The 19,942-nt window shown below is 41.7% G+C and overlaps 1 protein-coding gene across 12 annotated transcripts in view; it reads right to left on the reverse strand.

Annotated features, from left to right (window-relative positions):
- Nucleotides 1-19,942, reverse strand: part of LOC126471427 (homeotic protein female sterile-like) — a 349,857-nt gene that overhangs the window by 304,776 nt on the left and 25,139 nt on the right. For all 12 annotated transcript variants that reach the window (XM_050099579.1, XM_050099580.1, XM_050099573.1 and 9 more), the window contains exon 3: nt 15,381-15,429. In XM_050099579.1, the coding sequence (XP_049955536.1) occupies nt 15,381-15,429 (49 nt within the window). The remainder of the gene's footprint in view (nt 1-15,380; nt 15,430-19,942) is intronic.

Genomic DNA, 19,942 nt, shown 5'->3' on the forward strand with positions numbered 1-19,942 from the left:
TAGTAGGCCTTCTCCAAATCTAAAAACATGACCAGTCTGGGATTTCCGCAGAAAACTATTCATGACATGGGTGGACAAAGTAACAAGATGGACAACTGCAAAACGCCGTGCTCTAAATCCACACTGTGCTTTCGTCAGTAAACTGCGAGACCCGAGACACCATACCAGCCAGGCATGAATCATACGTTCCATCACCTTGCAGACATAGCTGGTAAGAGAGATGGGGCGGTAACTAGAAGTAAGGTTTTTGTCCTTACTGGGCTTAGGTATACGCATGACAGTGGCTTCATGCCAGCATCCAGGAAATCTGCCCTCTGCCCAGATGTGGTTGTATGTGTTAAGCAGAAACTGCTTGCCTGCAAGAGAAAGGTGTTGCAACATCTGAATATGGACAGTGTCCGGCCATGGGGCGGAGGATCGGGATGAATAGAGAGCATGATTGAGCTCCCTCATAGTAGAGGTGGCATTGTAGCACTCACGATTCAGAGAAAAGAAGGGTGTCGCCTGGGCCTGCTCCACATGTTTCCAATGGAGGAAGGCAGGGTGATAGTGGGAAGAGCTCAAAACTTCCATAATTTATAATGGAGGCAGTTTTCCATCATAGGATGACTGTTAAAAACATGGAGAGCACGTCTCTGTGTGCAAATTGCATGGCGGCGTGCCTCAGTTCACCACGGGACTGGGACACAACGTGGTAAAGAGGAACAGCGAGGAATAGAACAATCTGCAGCATTAAGGATAACGTTGGTGATATAGTCCACCTGGTTATCACAAATGGGGAAATCTTGTCCTTCAAAGGTGGCCACAGAGGAGTAAAGCTGCCAGTCAGCCATAGTAAGCCGCCATTTGCACGTGCAAGCGGATGGGGTAGGAGTCAGCAAATGGAGAGCACACGGGAAATGGTCACTCAAGTAGGTGTCTGAACAAACGGACCACTCAAGATGAGGGGCAAGCTGGGCAGTGCAAAAGGAAGGTCCAAATGGGAATAGAAGTGAGAGGAGTCGCAAAGGAAAGTGGGTGCTCCATTGTTAAGGCAGAAAAGGTTAAGTTGGTTAAGAAGGTCAGCCAAGAGGGCACCTCTCTGACCGGTCCTGGGAGAACCCCAAAGGGGATGTTGTTGTTGTGGTCTTCAGTCCAGAGACTGGTTTGATGCAGCTCTCCATGCTACTCTATCCTGTGCAAGCTTCATCTCCCAGTATCTACTGCAACCTACATCCTTCTGAATCTGCTTAGTGTATTCTTCTCTTTGTCTCCCTCTACAATTTTTACCCTCCACTCTGCCATCGAAATACTTAACTGGTGATCTCTTGATGCCTTAGAACATGTGCTACCAACCGGTCCCTTCTCCTAGTCAAGTTGTGCCACAAATTCCTCTTCTCTCCAATTCTATTCAATACCTCCTCATTAGTTATGTGATCTACACCATCTAATCTTCAGCATTCTTCTGTAGCACCACATTTCGAAAGCTTCTATTCTCTTCTTCTCCAAACTATTTATCGTCCATGTTTCACTTCCATACATGGCTGCACTCCATACAAATACTTTCAGAAATGACTTCCTGACACTTAAATCTATACTCGATATTAACAAATTTCTCTTCTTCAGAAACGCTTTCCTTGCCATTGCCAGTCTACATTTTATATCCTCTCTACTTCGACCATCATCAGTTATTTTGCTTCCCAAATAGCAAAACTCATTTACAACTTTAAGCGTCTCATTTCCTAATCTAATTCCCGCAGCATCACCGGATTTAATTTGACTACATTCCATTATCCTCGTTTTGCTTTTGTTGATGTTCATCTTATATCCTCCTTTCAAGACATTATCCATTGTGTTCAACTGCTCCTCCAGGTCCTTTGCTATCTCTGACAGAATTAAAATGTTATCGGCAAACCTCAAAGTTTTTATTTCTTCTCCATGGATTTTAATACCTACCCCGAATTTTTCTTTTGATTCCTTCACTGCTTGCTCAATATAGAGATTGAATAACATCGGGGAGAGGCTACAACCCTGTCTCAAGAAGCCATCACCTTCTCCATGATAACAAGTCAAGAACTTCATCGCACACTCAGATCTTTGGTTTTTGTGGTCGTCTGTTAGGAGTTTCGGGACCCAACGGGAGCACAGTTTCCTAAACTTTAGGTGTTCAGAAACAATGTTGTAAAGCATTGACACGTCAGGAAATTTGTTTGAGAGACCTGTTATTGTGAAGAGCCTGTTCTCACGAATCCTCACTTCAAACTGAATCCACCAAATCGTATGTAATCTAAGAAGGGCAACCAGAGCGGTCCTCATCATGGACGTTGTCATGGCCATCTTTGAACTCTCGTACCCACTTACGCACTTTGCTTTCACTCATAACAGTATTACTATACACTTCACAAATCTGTCTATGAATTTCTGCGGCATAAAGGTTCCTTTCTGACAAAAACCATATCACTGAGCGAACCTCACACAAGGTGGGCGAGTTGGTAATCTTAAACATTTTGAAACACAAAACAGAACCATACATGTTAGCTACAGAGCTGAAACTGAGCACAGTTGTTCCCGAGGCATGCCAGTACATGATGCACATGCTTGTTGCGGTAGACGCACAAACTACTAGTGTCTACAACAAAACGGACCTTACTTGAAAAACACGCCTCGTAGTGTCAGACAACTAGACGTTGCTTCAAATCTTACTTAGGCCTCTATAGCGCAAGTTTCAAATCTTATTGTGTTCAACATTAATTCTACATGAAGCAGTTTTAAACATACCTTATCGCCTTAAATCCGAAGCGGGATACATAAAAATAAAATTTAGAAAAGAATACTGGGATTGTAAGTCTCACTACAAACAATAACCCGACCCTGCCAAAATTTTAAATAATGCTGAAATTCTGTATTTATGATACTCATCCATATTTATTGTAGGAACAACTATAAAGATCCTGATATGACCATGTTCACACCACCATGAAGCACAAAGAACGTCATTTCTATTGCTGTAATATACTAGCACATTTCCTACTAAATGCCAAAAAATAAAGTACTCTGAGTCCTAAACAAAAGTGAAAAAGATCAGCATGTTTCATTGACGATACATGTTTGTGCGCCACAGAAATGCCACTTAAGAGCTGATACTAGGAAAGCTACAGCAATGATCGTGAAGTATCACATTCCAGTAAATAAAGATTTGAAACCAGTGTGTACAGATTGCAAATCTGTTTGAATACCGACATAGTCGCCTAAATAGTATTGCTAAATCAATTAGGGGTGGTAAAGGACGTAAAGAATGAGAGAGGGGGTAATCACAAGAAAGAGAAATGTTGTTAGTTTCATCTTCAGCCTAAAGAGTAGGGAGAGCTATCATTCTAGGAAGAATGACTGTACTTTTCTTCAGAACTGAGCATCAGTATGTTCAGAACGTATAATACAAGTATATCAAGTGAATTAAAAGTAGAGCTGGTTGTTCTTTCAGAAAATATTCAGCTCAAAATTTAACTTAGTTTTTGGAACACTTGCCTCAAATACTCGAAGCCACTGTCTCCGATTGGCTACAGCTGCCCAAAATGAAAAATCACAAAGTTCTTACTAATTTGCATCCTCACAGGTTGAGGGCAAAAACTTTTCATCAACTTATGAAGGAGAAGCTCTGTAATTCAACAACCCTCTGCTTTGATATGCAACAGATACAGGTCCTTCCTAAACTATCAATTAATGAGGTATATTATTCACGTCGAATAAGCCATCACACACTCTGTGTAAGAGATGCAGATAAAAAAATTCCCGACTTCTATGTCTGGAGATAAAATCAAGCTGACAGATGATCTGTTGAGGTTGCTTCAGGTCTTTTGATCATCTCGAGAAGTTTGGTGAGTTCCCTATTGAGAATGATAGCTTGATGCTTGTTGCAGATTGTTGTGGAAGGCAGAATAGGAATTCCCATGTGGTACACACTTTAAATCCCTTTCTAGTTAAAGTTCCTCAGCAGCTCAAGAACATAACACTGTTTTTTCTTGTATGAGGCCAATCATTTCTTCCTGCTGACGGAGTTTTGGAAAAACATATTTGAAAAATGTAAGACACTGACAGCCACACATTATCATAGTGTTTATAAATTGGTAGGTTCACATCGTGTTTCAGATGACAATTGGAGTGAGAGAGACTACAAAGCAATCAGTTAACATTTTAAAAAGATTGACAGTATTAGTGACATGAAGTGAAATATTCTGAAACTCAATTAAAGGTGAAATTTCATCGTCAAAATACAAATGGAGCCAATTTACTGTTGTAATGATCCATCCAAAATGTTCAGCCCCATTCTAAAAAATGGAAAGACAATGTGGTATGTTGCTGAACCATCAGTAATTTAATCATACAAAAGAACGAGTGAAGCAAATAAGTCTGATCTGAATAATTTACTATGTAAATGACTTGGGAATAATTGGAAGGCCATAGGAGATTTAGATTTCTATGCTAACATTGTTGATGCAGTTCCTATACGAAGACATTGTAAATTCAATATAAAATGATTACTGATGAACATCAGATGGGAGATATAATACTGCACAAAGAATTTGACAAAGCTCTGAAAGATCTACGTCGAAACACGGCCCTTGGGTTAGACTATATTTCCTCAGAATTGCAGACAGTCTTAGGAGAGCCAGCTATGGCAAAACTCTTCCATCTAGTGTGCAAGATGTATGACAGATGAAATACCCTCAGACTTCAAGAAGAATGTAGTAATGCCAATTTCAAAGAAAGAAGTAGCTGACAGGTGTGAAAACTACCAAACCACCAATTTAATAAGACATGGTTGCAAAATACTAACACGAATTATTTACAAAAAAAAAGAAACAGAAATGATCAGTTTGGATTCCGGAAAAATGTGGGAACACGTGAGGCAGTACAGACCCTACGACTTATCTTAGAAGATGGGTTAAGGAAAGGCAAACCTACATTATAGGATTTGTAGACTTAAGAAAAAGTCTTTTGACAGTGTTGCACTGGCATCACGGACTGCTCATAGTACACTAAACAGTAACAGCATGTTTTGACCCTTTGTCATCAAAAGAGTGATAGAGCAAGTGCAATCATTACATTTTGTTTCAAAGTGGGAAGAGTGTCAAACAAACTTTTCAAGAGATACAGTGTGTGTGTAGTAGTAAAGCAATGAGTCGTAAAACCGTTTTTATGTTGTATGCGAGATTCCGTGATGGTAGAGAGAGCATTGAAGATGACTGACATCCAGGAGCATCAGCAATTCCAGTAGAAGAAAATGTTTGAACAGTTGCTGAAATGCTTCAAAATGATCATTGTGCATCTACCAGCTTAATTGCGGAGTTCACTGGACTTCCTAAAAAACTGTGCATCGCATTGTGACTGAAAATTTAGGCAAAAATAAAAAACCTGTTGTCACTTTGTGCCACACTCGTTCACGGATGATCAAAAACATTACAGACACATGAAACAATCAGCTGATGGGTACCCACACTTTTCGTCAGAGGGAGGGAGGGAGGGAGGGAGGGAGGGAGGGAGGGGGAACATGAGTTTTGCTATTTTGGCAGTAGCAAATTAAACACAGATGATGGTCGAAGTAGAGAGGATATAAAATGAAAATGCCTCATGGGGCAAGATCTGGCAAATACGGCAGGTGGGAAAAAACAGACAGACCATTCCTGAGATGCCAAATGGTGGGTCACTCTTAAGGCCGTATGTGCAGGAGCATTCTCATTATGAATGAACTGGACACCTGATGCCAAAGTTTGAGGAGTTTCCTACACACATCCTCTGTCGGGTGTCTTAAAACTTCCAAACGAAACTGCTGGTTAATGGTCTGGTGAGGGAGGTACAAATTACTGATGCACAATTCATCATCAAACATAGAAAAAGACAATGATCGGCGTCTTCACATTCGACCTCACTTGCCTTGCTAGTTTTGGCCTGGAAGAGTTGAGAGTCCTCCTCTGGCTTGACGCATGCTTGGGTTCTGGATCATACCCACAACACTAACACTCATCACCTTAACTATTTTGTTCAAAAAATCTGGATCACTTTCAGTCTCTGTTTTCAAGTCCTGACACACATTCATGTGCATGTTTTTTTTTGGTCCTGTGTGAGAAAGTGCGGAACAAATTTTGCGGCAACATGTCTGAAGTACAGATCCTCTCCCAAAATCCACTAGCATGAGCTCCAACTCATGACTGACTAGTGAAATTGGGTGAATCATGAGACAATGATCTTCACTGATTGTTTGGTGGATTTATCATTTTTTTTTCTTGTTTTGTGAGGTTAGTAGGGCATCCAGAACTAAGTTGGTCTTCAACACTCATCTCACCATGTTTTAAGTGCCCAAACTAGTTGAAAACTTGTGAGCAGCTCATAGCACCCTCCTGGAAAGCCTTTTTAAGCATTTGTTGAGTCTATGTTGTCAATTTTTTAAGCAGGAAACAAAATTACACACACACACACACACACACACTCACACACACACTTTTTTCTTTTAAATTTGAAATAACGACTTCGCAAGCAGAAGATGCCAACAGTCAGAGAAACACAGCACTAAGCTCAAATGTTGACCGACACACTGTCCCCTCGTATATTTCAAACACTGTATTTTTGATCATCTCAAAAGTTATTCTGAATCTAAACATAAAAGCTACTAACTTCAGAATTCTGGTAGTGTCCTTTATATGGCAAAAAGTGCAAGCAGTCAGTACAGATAGTTGTTTCAAACAACTCTTCATATGAAAGATACTGACCATTTGTTCAAATATACATTTATCTCATAGTCAGAAGCCTTTAGCAGATCCATTAACATGACATAAGGGAGTGTGTTGTTCCAAGACACTTTTCCTCAACACCACAAGGGGAGATTCTACGCCCATGTAATTACTCCACCCTGAAGCTACACTCTCATTTTGGATTTACACGATTAGCAAGGTTATGGATGTATATCATAATCATGAATGTCAAGCTTTTACCAACACCACCCACAATAAAAATTTCTCACTGAAATCCCCCAACTTGTTACAGAGAGTCTGTTTTAAGTTTGTTCATATTCCATAGAATTCTTCTTAAAATAGACCACACTGTGCAAGCAAATGTTTTTAAGTAATACTTATTTCCCACTTTTTATGTTAGCAGAAGCAACACATATCCAGATCCTATCCACCTAAAAAAATGTTTATAATTAACTGAGCTGCTCTTTTTCTTCTTTTAGCTGAGCTTATTGTTATGAAGTGTTCAGCCTAGCTCTTACACATCCACACCCACACACACACCCACACCATTAATATGACATCTACGGCATTCTGGGTCACCTGGTTTTCAACTGCAGTTTGAGATTGTTCATGACACATTTGCTTTGGTGTGTGTACTGTTGTGTATTTGAAGAACAGTTTCTCATGTTGCGAAGTAAATACCCTTATCAATCTCCTCCTATATTTATCTGGCATCTTCAAACAGGAGCATGTCTTAAGCTATCAGATAACTTCAGCTATAAAAGCACTAGCTGCCTGTTTTGACTTTATTCATACTAGGACAAAGTATATTACATGGTGTCATTTCGCTTACTTTTGTTAACAGAGCATTTTGTTTAGCCATGATCACTGGGCTCTATCTTTCAGTACCTTGCTTCACAGTAATTTGCACTGCCAATGTACCCACTTCTGACAGACTGATATAGATGAATTGCACCAAGTCAAGACGTAGGAACCAGGCAACCTTTTTGTTTCCTGTGATGCAACTTATTCAGGATGAGTACTACTATGTTGAACATCAATAAGTGAACTGCTATGGTGGCTATCACTACGTATCTTGTGGATATGTAACACTTTAACCAACGTAGAATTGAATACAATGATAACAATGTTGAGGTATTCACAACCCTATCACAATTGACCTCCAGGAATGTGATAATGACACAGAAATATTCACAGACAAGGAAGTTCAAGTAGGTCCCACCCACTGTTAAGTTTAATCTTCAGAATGTCTAGAAAAAGATACAACTAACACACTTGCCCTATCTTTTCCACAATACCAATCTAGTATTGCACTATATAACACAATTTATAGTAGAAAACTCTCAAACACGCATTCAGGCATCACATACCACCATTCTGAATGAACTGCAATTCTGATCTCATGAGACATGACGAATGTCATTTCATTTCAAATAACATTCTAATGTCTTAAGTATGGATTTTAGCCTTCTTTTTTCTTCTGGGAAATATCACGAATATTGATGGTGCAGTGAATTTCTGCCTGGTGAAAGTGTTGTTTAGTCCTGACATTGAAAATGTGTTGAAGGGACTGCACCCAAACAAAAGTAGGTTCCATTTTGTTGCAGTTCTGAAAATTTATACAATTTTCACTTTTTCATGTATGTAGTGGTTGTCAAGTAATGAAGACAAATGGATATTGGTGCGGTCTGTTCGAAATTACTTTAGGATTGACAACTCTGACAGAAGTAGCACCGGGAGGGGGGGGGGGGGGTGGAATGTAAGGAATAATGACTGCATTCCACCAATACCATGATACGAGGGTTTTTTTTTAAGTAAGGGCCGTTTTCATTTTTAAAAAAAGATACAAATACTTTTGTAAAAAAACTTATATTTTCTGATTCTACACACTTTTACCTATTTTTCTACATAGTTGCCTTGTTTATTTGAGCACTTGTCATACCGTACAACTAAGTTTTTAATTCCCTCTTCAAAGAATTCGGCCGCCTGCTCCGACAGCCAAGAGTTCACGGCCGCTTTCACTCCATCGTCGTCATTGAAGCGCTGCCCGCCAAGATGGTGTTTCAGGTACCGGAAAAGGTGAAAATCGCTAGGAGCAAGGTCGGGGCTGTATGGTCCATGGTCCAAAACTTCCCAGCCAAAAGAATCAATCAAATCCCAAGTCTTTTGAGAGGTGTGAGGCCTAGCGTTATAGTGCAGGGGCAAAACTCCTTTTGTCAGCATGCCGCGCCTTTTGTTTTGAATTGCTCTGTGGAGCTTCTTTAGAGTTGCACAGTAGGCATCTGAGTTGATTGTCGTTCCTCGTGGCATAAAGTCCACTAGCAAAAAACACCGTGCCGGTCCCAGAGCACAGTTGCCATAATCTTGCACTTTGACAGCGTCTGTTTGGCTTTGACCCTGACGGGTGAGGTTGTGTGTCGCCATTCCATCGATTGTTGCTTGCTTTCGGGAGTGATATGGGATACCCATGTTTCATCTCCAGTGACAATTTGACTCAACATGTCATCCCCTTCTTCCTCGTAACGAATCAAAAAGTCCAATGAAGTGGCAAATCTCTTCCCTTTGTGGTCCTCTGGGTACCCACCGAGAACACAGTTTCTTAAAGTTTAGGTTTTCAGACACAATTTTGTACAAAACCGATCTTGAAACTTGTGGAAATTCCAAAGAAATAGTGGAAATTGTGAATCTTCTGTCCTCACGAATCTTTGTTTCGACTGCAGCCACCAAATCTTCAGTGATGACAGAGGGCCGGCCTGAGCGTTCTTCGTCATGGACGTTTTGACGACCATTTTTAAACTCTCTAACCCACTGACGCACTTTACCTTCACTCATTGCATTCAAGCCATAAACTTCTGTTAACTGACGATGAATTTCTGCAGCTGATAGGCTTCTCGCGGTCAAAAAACGTATCACTAACCGTATCTCTCATGCGGCGGGCAATTCAATAATCGTAAACATTATAAAGCAGCACAGCGATGCGTACACGTCAGCTACAGAGCTGCAACTTGCATCAGTGTGAACGGAAAGGATGCCGGTAAGTGGCGTGGTGGCTCTTTATGGCGTCCGCGCGAACTACGGGACTATACGCGCGAACGGCCCTTGCTTAAAAAACAACCCTCGTACATGCAGTCAAAGAAACCATCCAAAGTTGTCAAAATTTTAGCCCCCCATCACAACGCTTTCCACTTGCACTGCAAGTCTCAGGCAGCTTGCTGTCCTGTGCAATCGTTGCACCCTGTGTTTTTTTTTTATTACAGGAGCTATTATTTTATTTGTCGTTACTGTTATTTGTCATGTGATACTAAACACTGTCAAAAAGCAATTCACCAAAGGTTATGAGCGGGATTCCATGTTTTCTTGGACAGAGGATTTTGATACGAGGTCTGTCAAGAGAAATAGTAAGTGCATTACATGCCTACTTTGAGACTAAGAAACGCAATGGTGGCCCCCTGTTCTCTGTTAACAATGTAATTGATAGAAATGCTGTAACTCTGAACATACACAAAAATGCTGTTGTGAAGACTGGCAAAAAGATGTTCAGGTAATAAAAAAATTGCAAAAATCACCACAGCTTGAAGCTATTGGGGAGGGGGCACGACACTTTGCGTAAGCGGATTGCGAATATAGATTCACTTCTTAAGGATGTGATTCATCATCACATTTACGATTGATACTGCAGAAAGTAAAACCTGACATTCGGCAAGTTATTAGCCACCCTTAAGAAATCAAGTCTTTTTCAAGGCAGTTGTACACAGTTTTGCATGACATAGGATTTTACTATTGAGATTTCCGTGGCCGTTAGTGGTATGGCTTGATAAAACACGGGCCACATCTGACCACATTCTCAAGAACGTCTGGACAAATAACTAAAAGGAGCAATGGCAATGCCTTCTGGTAAAGAGGGGCAGACATTATTTGTCATGCTGGCACCTCACAAGGTTCTCCCTTTAATGGTCTCCTGCTAAAATCAAAGGAGACATGAGATGATTATGAAGAGAAAAACCACATTATGTTTACAAAGTTGTTCATATAATCACTAATTCAGAATCTGGGAAAACCATCGACAACTGTTCTAGATGGTGCTCCTTACCACTGAGCTGTTGAAGAGAAGGCACCTACAATAGCAAAGGAAGAGGAGGAAATGATACTGGCTTCAGCATCGTAACAATGTAAGTGACAACCTTAGAAATGTGGAGCTTATGGAATTAATCTCTCTCCATGAAACAATTCCCCACAGACAAAATCTATGAGCTGGCAAAAATGTAACAGCATTATTAGGCTACCACCTTACCACTGCCATTTCAACCCGAAGGAGTGAATACAAATTAAAGGCAAAAAGGAATACAAACGTCTCAAAAATGAGATAGACAGGAAGTGCAAAATGGCTAAGCAGTGATGGCTAGAAGACAAATGTAAGGATGTAGAGGCGCATATCACTAGGGGTAAGATAAATACTGCCTACAGGAAAATTAAAAAGACCTTTGCAGCAAAGAGAACCACTTGCATGAATATCAAGAGCTCAGATGGAAACCCAGTTCTAAGCAAAGAAGGGAAAGCAGAAAGGTGGAAGTAATATGTAGAGGGTCTATACAAGGGTGATTTTTTTGAGGACAGTATTATAGAAATGGAAGAGACTGTAGATGAAGATGAAATAGGAGATATGATACTGCTTGAAGAGTTTGACAGAGCACTGAAAGACCTGAGTCCAAACAAGGCCCTGTGAGTAGACAACATTCCATTAGAACTACTGACGGCCTTGGGAGAGCCAGTCCTGACAAAACTCTACCATCTGGTGAGCAAGATGTATGAGACAGGTGAAATACCCTCAGACTTCAAGAAGAATATAATAATTCCAATCCCAAAGAAAGCAGGTGTTGACAGATGTGAAAATTACCGAACTATCAGTTTAATAAGCCACGGCTGCAGAATACTAACATGAATTCCTTACAGATGAATGGCAAAATTTGTAGAAGCCGACCTCGGGGAAGATCAGTTTGGATTCCGTAGAAATATTGGAACACGTGAGGCAATACTGACCTTACGACTTATCTTAGAAGAAAGATTAAGGAAAGGCAAACCTACGTTTCTAGCATTTGTAGACTGAAAGGCTATTTACAATTTGTACAGAAACCAGATGGCAGTTATAGGAATCAAGGGACATGAAAGGGAAGCAGTGGTTGGGAAGGGAGTGAGACAGGGTTGTAGCCTCTCCCCGATGTTATTCAATCTGTACAATGAGCAAGCAATAAAGGAAACAAAAGAAAAATTCGGAGTAGGAACTAAAATCCATGGAGAAGAAATAAAAACTTTGTGGTTCACCGATGACATTGTAATTCTGTCAGAGACAGCTAAGGACCTGGAAGAGCAGCTGAATGGAATGGACAGTGTCTTAAAAGGAGGATATAAGATGAACATCAACAAAAGCAAAACGAGGATAATGGAATGTAGTCGAATTAAGTCGGGTGATGCTGAGGGAATTAGATTAGGAAGTGAGACACTTAAAGTAGTAAATGAGTTTTGCTATTTGGGGAGCAAAATAACTGACGATGGCCGAAGTAGAGAGGATAGAAAATGTAGAATGGTAATGGCAAGGAAAGCGTTTCTGAAGGAGAGAAATTTGTTAATGTCGAGTATAGATTTAAGTGTCAGGAACTCATTTCTGAAAGTATTTGTATGGAGTGTAGCCATGAATGGAAGTGAAACATGGACAATAAATAGTTTGGACAAGAAGAGAATAGAAGCTTTCGAAATGTGGTGCTACAGAAGAATGCTGAAGATTAGATGGGTAGATCACATAACTAATGAGGAGGTACTGAATAGAATTGGAGAGAAGAGGAGTTTGTGGCACAACTTGACTAGGAGAAGGGATCGGTTGGTAGGACATGTTCCGAGGCATCAGGGGATCACAAATTTAGCACTGGAGGGCAGTGTGGAGGATAATAATCGTAGAGGGAGACCAAGAGACGAATACACTAAACAGATTCAAAAGGATGTAGGTTGCAGTAGGTACTGGGAGATGAAGCTTGCACAGAATAGAGTAGCATGGAGAGCTGCATCAAACCAGTCTCAGGACTGAAGAACACAACAACAATTACTACATAACAAAAACTTTCGTAACTTATGAAATTATAATAAGAACGTCTTATCAGTAACTAACTCCAAATGAAGGTAGTCTCAGGAATTCAGTCTATATCACAAAAAATAAATATTAATGTTTACAATATAATTGCTGCAATACCAAAGCAACTTTTTTGCATTCATTTGTTCTTTCTCCTAACATTTTCTCACTGCGATAAACATGCATAAATATTATGTTTTGTTATGCTAGAAATAAGTAGGTGGACAAGAAAAATTAGTAACAGGTTAATTATGAACCTAGCAATCCATTTCTTGTAACAGAAACATAAGGGCAACTGCTTAGTACTTGACATGTGAGCTGACCATTGTGTGTGATAGTTAACAGAAATTATCTCTTGTTAGAAAACTGAGTTCTGATTTGGAGCAGAGGAAGATTTGATGTGTTCTTAAGATTTCACTTGCTTAATCTGTTCACCTAACTTCAATAACAAAAAAACTCCACTCTTGTTGAAAATTCTGTAACATCAGAAAATGGATTTTCGTAAAGTGTGTCTTGTTTTAATAATTTATTGCCACAGTTAAAGCTAGAATGATAAGATACTGCACCTCTTCTAGCACACATTGATGCAAATTACATAGTTATAAAGTTAGTAGTTTACAAGTTTGAGTGAGTTGAATGAAATTTAAGATTGTGCGTGAGTTCTGTGTGGGACGTGGCAACCCTACTCCATGCCTCCACATGCTCCTGCCGAACTGTCAATCCAAAAGTAATTTTAAACAGACTATATTGATGTCAAGTAAGTGGTAAAATTCAGGACTTACCATCAGTATGCGCAGATCACCAACTCAGATTGGACATAGATGGTGGGAAGAAATCAGTGGTGGCCTTTCCAAAGGAACTATCTTTGCATTTGCCTCAAGCAATTTATACACTACTGGCCATTAAAATTGCTACACCACGAAGATGACGTGCTACAGATGCGAAATTTAACCGACGGGAAGAAGATGCTGTGATATGCAAATGAGTAGCTTTTCAGAGCATTCACACAAGGTCGGCACTGGTGGCGGCATCTACAGCGTGCTGACATGAGGAAAGTTTCCAACCAATTTCTCATACACAAACAGTAGTTGACTGGTGTTGCCTGGTGAAACATCGTCGTGATGCCTCGTGTAAGGACCAGAAATGCGTACCATCACGTTTCAGACTTTGATAAAGGTCGGAATGTAGCCTATCGCGATTGTGGTTGCGGTTTATCATATCGCGACATTGCTGCTCGCGTTGGTCGACATCCAATGACTGTTAGCAGAATATGGAATCGGTGGGTTCAGGAGGGTAATACAGAATGCCGTGCTGGATCCCAAAGCCCTCTAGTAACTAGCAGTTGAGATGATAGGCATCTTATCCGCATGGCTGTAACGGATCGTGCAGCCATGTCTCGATCCCTGAGTCAACAGATGGGGACAATTGAAAGACAACAAACATTTGCACGAACAGTTCAATGACGTTTGCAGCAGCATGGACTATCAGCTCTGAGACCATGGCTGCAGTTACCCTTGACGCTGCATCACAGACAGGAGCGCCTGCGATGGTGTACTCAATTACGAACCTGGGTGTACGAATGGCGGAACGTCATTTTTTTTGATGAATCCAGGTTCTGTTTACAGAATCATGATGGTTGCATCCGTGTTTGGCGACATCATGGTGAACACACACTGAAAGTGTGTATTCGTCTTCGCCATACTGGCGTATCACCTGGCATGATGGTATGGGGTGCCATTGGTTACACGTCTTTGTTACCTCTTGTTCGCATTGACGGCACTTTGAACAGTGGACGTTACATTTCAGATGTGTTATGAACCATGGCTCTACCCTTCATTCGATCCCTGTGAAACCCTACATTTCAGCAGGATAATGTGCGACCGCATGCTGCAGGTCCTGTACGGGCCTTTCTGGATACAGGAAATGTTCGACTGCTGCCCTGGCCAGCACAGTCTCCAGATCTCTCACCAATTGAAAATGTCTGCTCAATGGTGGCCGAGCAACTGGCCGTCACAATACGCCAGTCACTACTCTTGAGGAACAGTGGTATCACGTCGAAGCTGCATGGGCAGCTGTACCTGTACACACCATCCAACCTCTGTTTGACTCAACGCCCATGCGTATCACGGCCGTTATTACGGCCAGAGGTGGTGCATAGATCCTCGGGATCTATGCACCCAAATTGTGTGAAAATGTAATCACATGTCAGTTCCAGTATAATATATTTGTCCAATGAGTACCCGCTTATCATCTGCATTTCCTCTTGGTGTAGCAATTTTAATGGTCAATAGTGTAGAAACCACGTAATACCAAAATGTTGGTAGCTCAATATCTATTTGAACCCTGCTGGTATAAACTGTGAATCCAATACTTTAATCACTGCAATACATCCTGCAATTTACCTTTCATGGGAATGGTCTAAACATGTGAGTTATCCAGAAACACTAACTAGATAGAAATAAACATTGTCTATAATGGTAAACAGCACTTACCACCAAATTCAGACGCTAACAGATAAAAAAAGATTGTTTACTCACCGTACTGCTATGAGCCACCGACTCTACCTGCTGCATTTCCTGGTCACGTCTGCAATTAAAAGGTATTTTCAGTTATTGAAGTTCAGAACATAATGACAAAATAATAATACAACATCATACCTTTGAAGCTTACTGAGCAGCTTGCGTATATTATTCTATATGTTATAACCTTTCCCTGACAACCATTCCACATCTGCAAATAAAACCTTATTAAAAACAGCCCAGTCCAAGCTTCCAAGAAAAAATTAGTGAATGAGAAACAATGTACCTTGAAATATTACTTACTGAAGTCTTGTCTATAATCCTGAACACATTCTTATTGCGTACATGTACAACAAGGCAATGTGAAGTACATGAAATTAATACAATGTATAATTCCCACAACAAAGGCACTAAGAGTAGACTATTAATCTCATTAGATGTATTCAATCATGCAAACCAAAGTGCTACAACTTGCATTCTGATAAAAACGAAGCTTCTGGTTGCAGTTCACACATTTACAAAGTGGAAAACATACGAAGTGAGAAAGTAAAACAGCAAGTAGAAATTGCTAAGGTTATTATACCCAAGCGTATGTTGAGAGCACAGCTTTTCCCCTCATTAGAGCTCATAACTGTTACATGGGTGAGCAGATTCCAATTATTTTTCTCTGCACCTGGTTTGAGTAAAATACAACATCACCATTCCCCTAAGCTCCCGTTAGGTACCAACAAAGGAATGGCTGGTTCCAAAGTATACAACTCTTATTTCCTTGTTTCTGGTAAGCTGCCGTGATCCACTTCTTGCAACAGCCAGGTAGATGATTCTCGTAACATATCTAAACTTCATTCTGTCAACCACAACTACAGGGTGTCATACTCTACAGAGGCCCTGCAAACATGTAGTAATTCCACTGCAATTGCATTGTGTAATTTCTGACGTTTGATGTGCCAACAATGCACTCTGCAACGTGGTTTGACATAACAGCGTGTTTCTGCACGTCGCTGTGGTTGGAGATCAGTGTTCAGTGACAAAGTGTGTCACTCTCTGTCAAAAAGCATGTGCTTCTTGTGAAACAATATCCGATTACTGGTCCCATTAAGACATGTCAGCGAATGTGTGTTGAACGGTTTGGTGACCAACATATACTGTCTAAATGCTGCATACAAAAGATAGTGAACAAGATGGAGAGCAGTGGAACAGGGTTGCATCTTCACGACGGGGGCAGCCGCCATTGTCAGAAGAAAACTTGACTGATGTGAAATGATTGTTGGTCTCTCCTGCAAAGTCTGTTCAACATTTATCTCAGGAATTCTGAATGTCATGGAGCATGTCACAGAGCTACAAAGAAAGCTATCCATACGTATTTACAGTTGTTCAGGAACTGAATGTCAATGGCAAAGACAAATGCACAACATTTTGCTGTTGGTTTCAGCAATTTATTGCTTAGGCAATGGTCGAACAACCCCCGAATTAACAAAAGGTTGGCGTTTACTGTGCAATACCACAGCGTCGCTTCATCGGACTTTTTTTTTTTGGGGTCTACTGAGACACGTGCAGTTTACATCGAAACGTTTCGGGAATTTGCGAACCAGTTGGATGATGATGAACTCGCCCTCAGCTGGTACCAACAGGATGGCATCACATCCCCCATGTCTCGAGTGATCATGGCTGAGGTCTGATTACTTTTCCCCAGCAGAGAGATTTTGAAAGGACCTTTTTTCGTTGTGGTTTTAGGGCACAAAACTGCTATGGTCATTAGCGCCTGGTCTGTGGATTAGGTAAAAAAAACACGAAATGGAAATCAGCAGCAATGGGAGCAAAAATCAAATACTGGGGAAACTAAAAAACAGATGGAAAGCTTAGAAAACCCCTATGGGGGGGGGGGGGGGGGGGGTGTTGTTTTCCCCAAAAAAAGCTTCAAATGACCAACATTTCACTGACACTAATAAACTCGAGGATGTGATTGGCTGAGCACGTGTCATCTGCTAAAACGGAAGATATATCAGGCGACAGCTGTAGATGGGCGTGTAGTGGAGTAAAATAGGGGCACTCAAGTAAAGGGTGTCCCACCAACACAGCTGAGAGCAGTGGGGACAAAGCAGGGGAGGTTCAACACTTAAAAGATGTCAATGGCTAAAAAGACAGTGACCTGTCCGGAGTCTAGTTAAAATTACCTCCTCCCAGCGACGAGTTCGGGAGGAAGAGGTCCAAGCACAAGGAAGAGCATTCACGCCCCGCAATTTATTATTGGGAAGTGTGGACCAACGTGCGTGCCATAAAAGAGCAACACAACAACATAAAACACTCTGTTGATCAGCGAAGGGAACCATGCGAACATCAGGCTGAAGAAGAGAGACTGCAACCTTAGCCACTGTATTGGCCGCCTCGTTTCCACGGATACCAACATGTCCTGGGATCCAGAGGAATGCCACAGAGACACCCCTAAAGTGGAGCAAGCGGAGGCAGTCCTGAATCCGGTGGACCAGACAGCCGAGCAGAGTAGTAAACTACGCTTCCATAGTCCAATTTTGAGCACACTAAGGCGCAACATAGGCGGAGAAAAACCACTTTGTCCACTCCCCGTGAGATACCATTCAGAACACAGAGGGTGTTGACGGATTGCAGACAATGAGCCAAAAGATAGGAAACGCGAGAGGACCAGCACAGTTTTCTGCCAAACGTAAGACCTAGGATGTCCGCGAAAGGAAGGTCAACATGGCCTAGATGTAGGGAAGGCGGAAGAAACTCCGTACGGCCCCGAAAATTGACAGTAACAGTCTTACTAGGAGAAAAGCGGAAGCCGGTTTTGATGCTCTGAGTGTGGAGGCGATCGAGACATCTTTGAAGACGTCATTCAAGAAGTCTGGTCTGTTGAGAGTTGTAGTAAATCGCAAAATAGTCCACAAAGAGGGAGCCCGAGACATTGGGAAAGAGACAATCAATAATAGGATTTATGGCAATGGCAAACAGTACAACACTTAGCACTGAGCCCTGGGGTGCCCCGTTTTCTTGGGAGAAAGTACGGGAGAGAGTAGTGTTCACCCGCACTTTAAATGTGTGCTTTGCCATAAATTCAGAAATAAAAAGGGGCAGCCAACCTCGAAACCGCCAAGAGAACAGTTTGCAGAGGATACCTGTCCTCCAACAGGTATTGTATGCTCTCGCCAGATCAAAAAATATTGCTATCGTTTGGCGTTTCCTGAGAAAATTCTTCACTATATAAGTGGAGAGAGCAACAAGATGGTCATCTGCAGAACGATGCTTTCGGAAACCGCGTTGAGTAGGTGTTAAAAGGCTTCGGGACTCCAGGCACCAGGCTAAACGGCAATTCCCCACATGCTCCAAAACCTTACATACACTACTCGTGAGAGAAATGGGGCAATAGCTAGACAGATGTTTGTCCTTTCCAGGTTTTGGAAAAGGAACGATGATACCTTCCCGCCATCTTCTGGGAAATGTATTGTCGGTCCAAATTCGATTATAACGGTGAAGGAGGTAATGCAGACTATGGTATGATAAATGCAGCAACACTTTGATGTGGATACCATCTGGTCCTGGGGCAGAAGAGCGAGAAGAAGAGTGTGTGTGTGTGTGTGTGTGTTGGAGTTCCTGCAAAGGAGAAAACGCTATTACAGCTTTCGCTATTTTGAGAGGAGAAAGCAAGAGGTTGCACTTCCGTTGCATGTTTCTTTGGAAGAAAGGCTGGCGGGTAATTTGAAGAGCTCAAAATCTCAGCAAAGTGTTGACCCAATGAGTTAGAAACTGTGATGGGTTCCACTAAGGTATCACGCACGACAGTGAGCCCAGAGATTGGGGAGAAACTAGGCCGCCAGATAACCATCGAATTCGACTCCAAGCTTCTGAGGAGGGAATGAAGGTGTTAAAAGAGCTAGCAAAGAAGCCCCAGCTTGCCTTCTTGCTATAGCGGATGATGCGACGGCATTGCGCACACAACTGCTTGTAGCGAATACAGTTGGCTAAAGTAGGATGGTGGCAGAAAACGCGAAGAGCTCATCGTTGCTCACGTATTGCGTCACGGCACGCCTCATTCCACTATAGAACTGGGAGGTGCTGGGGCAAATCAGAGGTGGGAGTTATTGAACGTTTCGCGGCTGTAAGAATAACTTCTTTAACATGAGTTACCTGACCGTCAACGCTAGGGAAGTGTGGTCATTGCATGTCGCTAGAGGTGAAAAAGTGTCCAATTGGTTTGGGCAAACTTTCAGCATCTTGGGCACATATATGGCAGTTGTGGCTGCAATCTAAGGACACATGGAAAATGGTCACTCGAGAGTGTATCAGCAAGAGCGAACCATTCAAAGCCCTGAGGTAGCTGAACAGTACCGACCGAAAGGTCCAAACGAGAGAAACGCATTGTGGAGGCAGACAAAAACGTAGGTTCCCCAGTGCTGAGGCAAACAAGATCCTCTTGGTGGAAATGTCAATCAATAGGGAGCCTCGCGAACAAGGACGCTGAGATCCCCAAAGTGGGTGGTGGGCATTGAATTCCCCAACAAGCAAATAGGGGGGAGGGGGGGGGGGGCAGAATCTGACCAAGGAGATCAGCTCTTGCCATCAGT

Source organism: Schistocerca serialis, chromosome 3, assembly GCF_023864345.2.
Source record: "Schistocerca serialis cubense isolate TAMUIC-IGC-003099 chromosome 3, iqSchSeri2.2, whole genome shotgun sequence".
Taxonomy (NCBI): Eukaryota; Metazoa; Arthropoda; class Insecta; order Orthoptera; family Acrididae; genus Schistocerca; species Schistocerca serialis.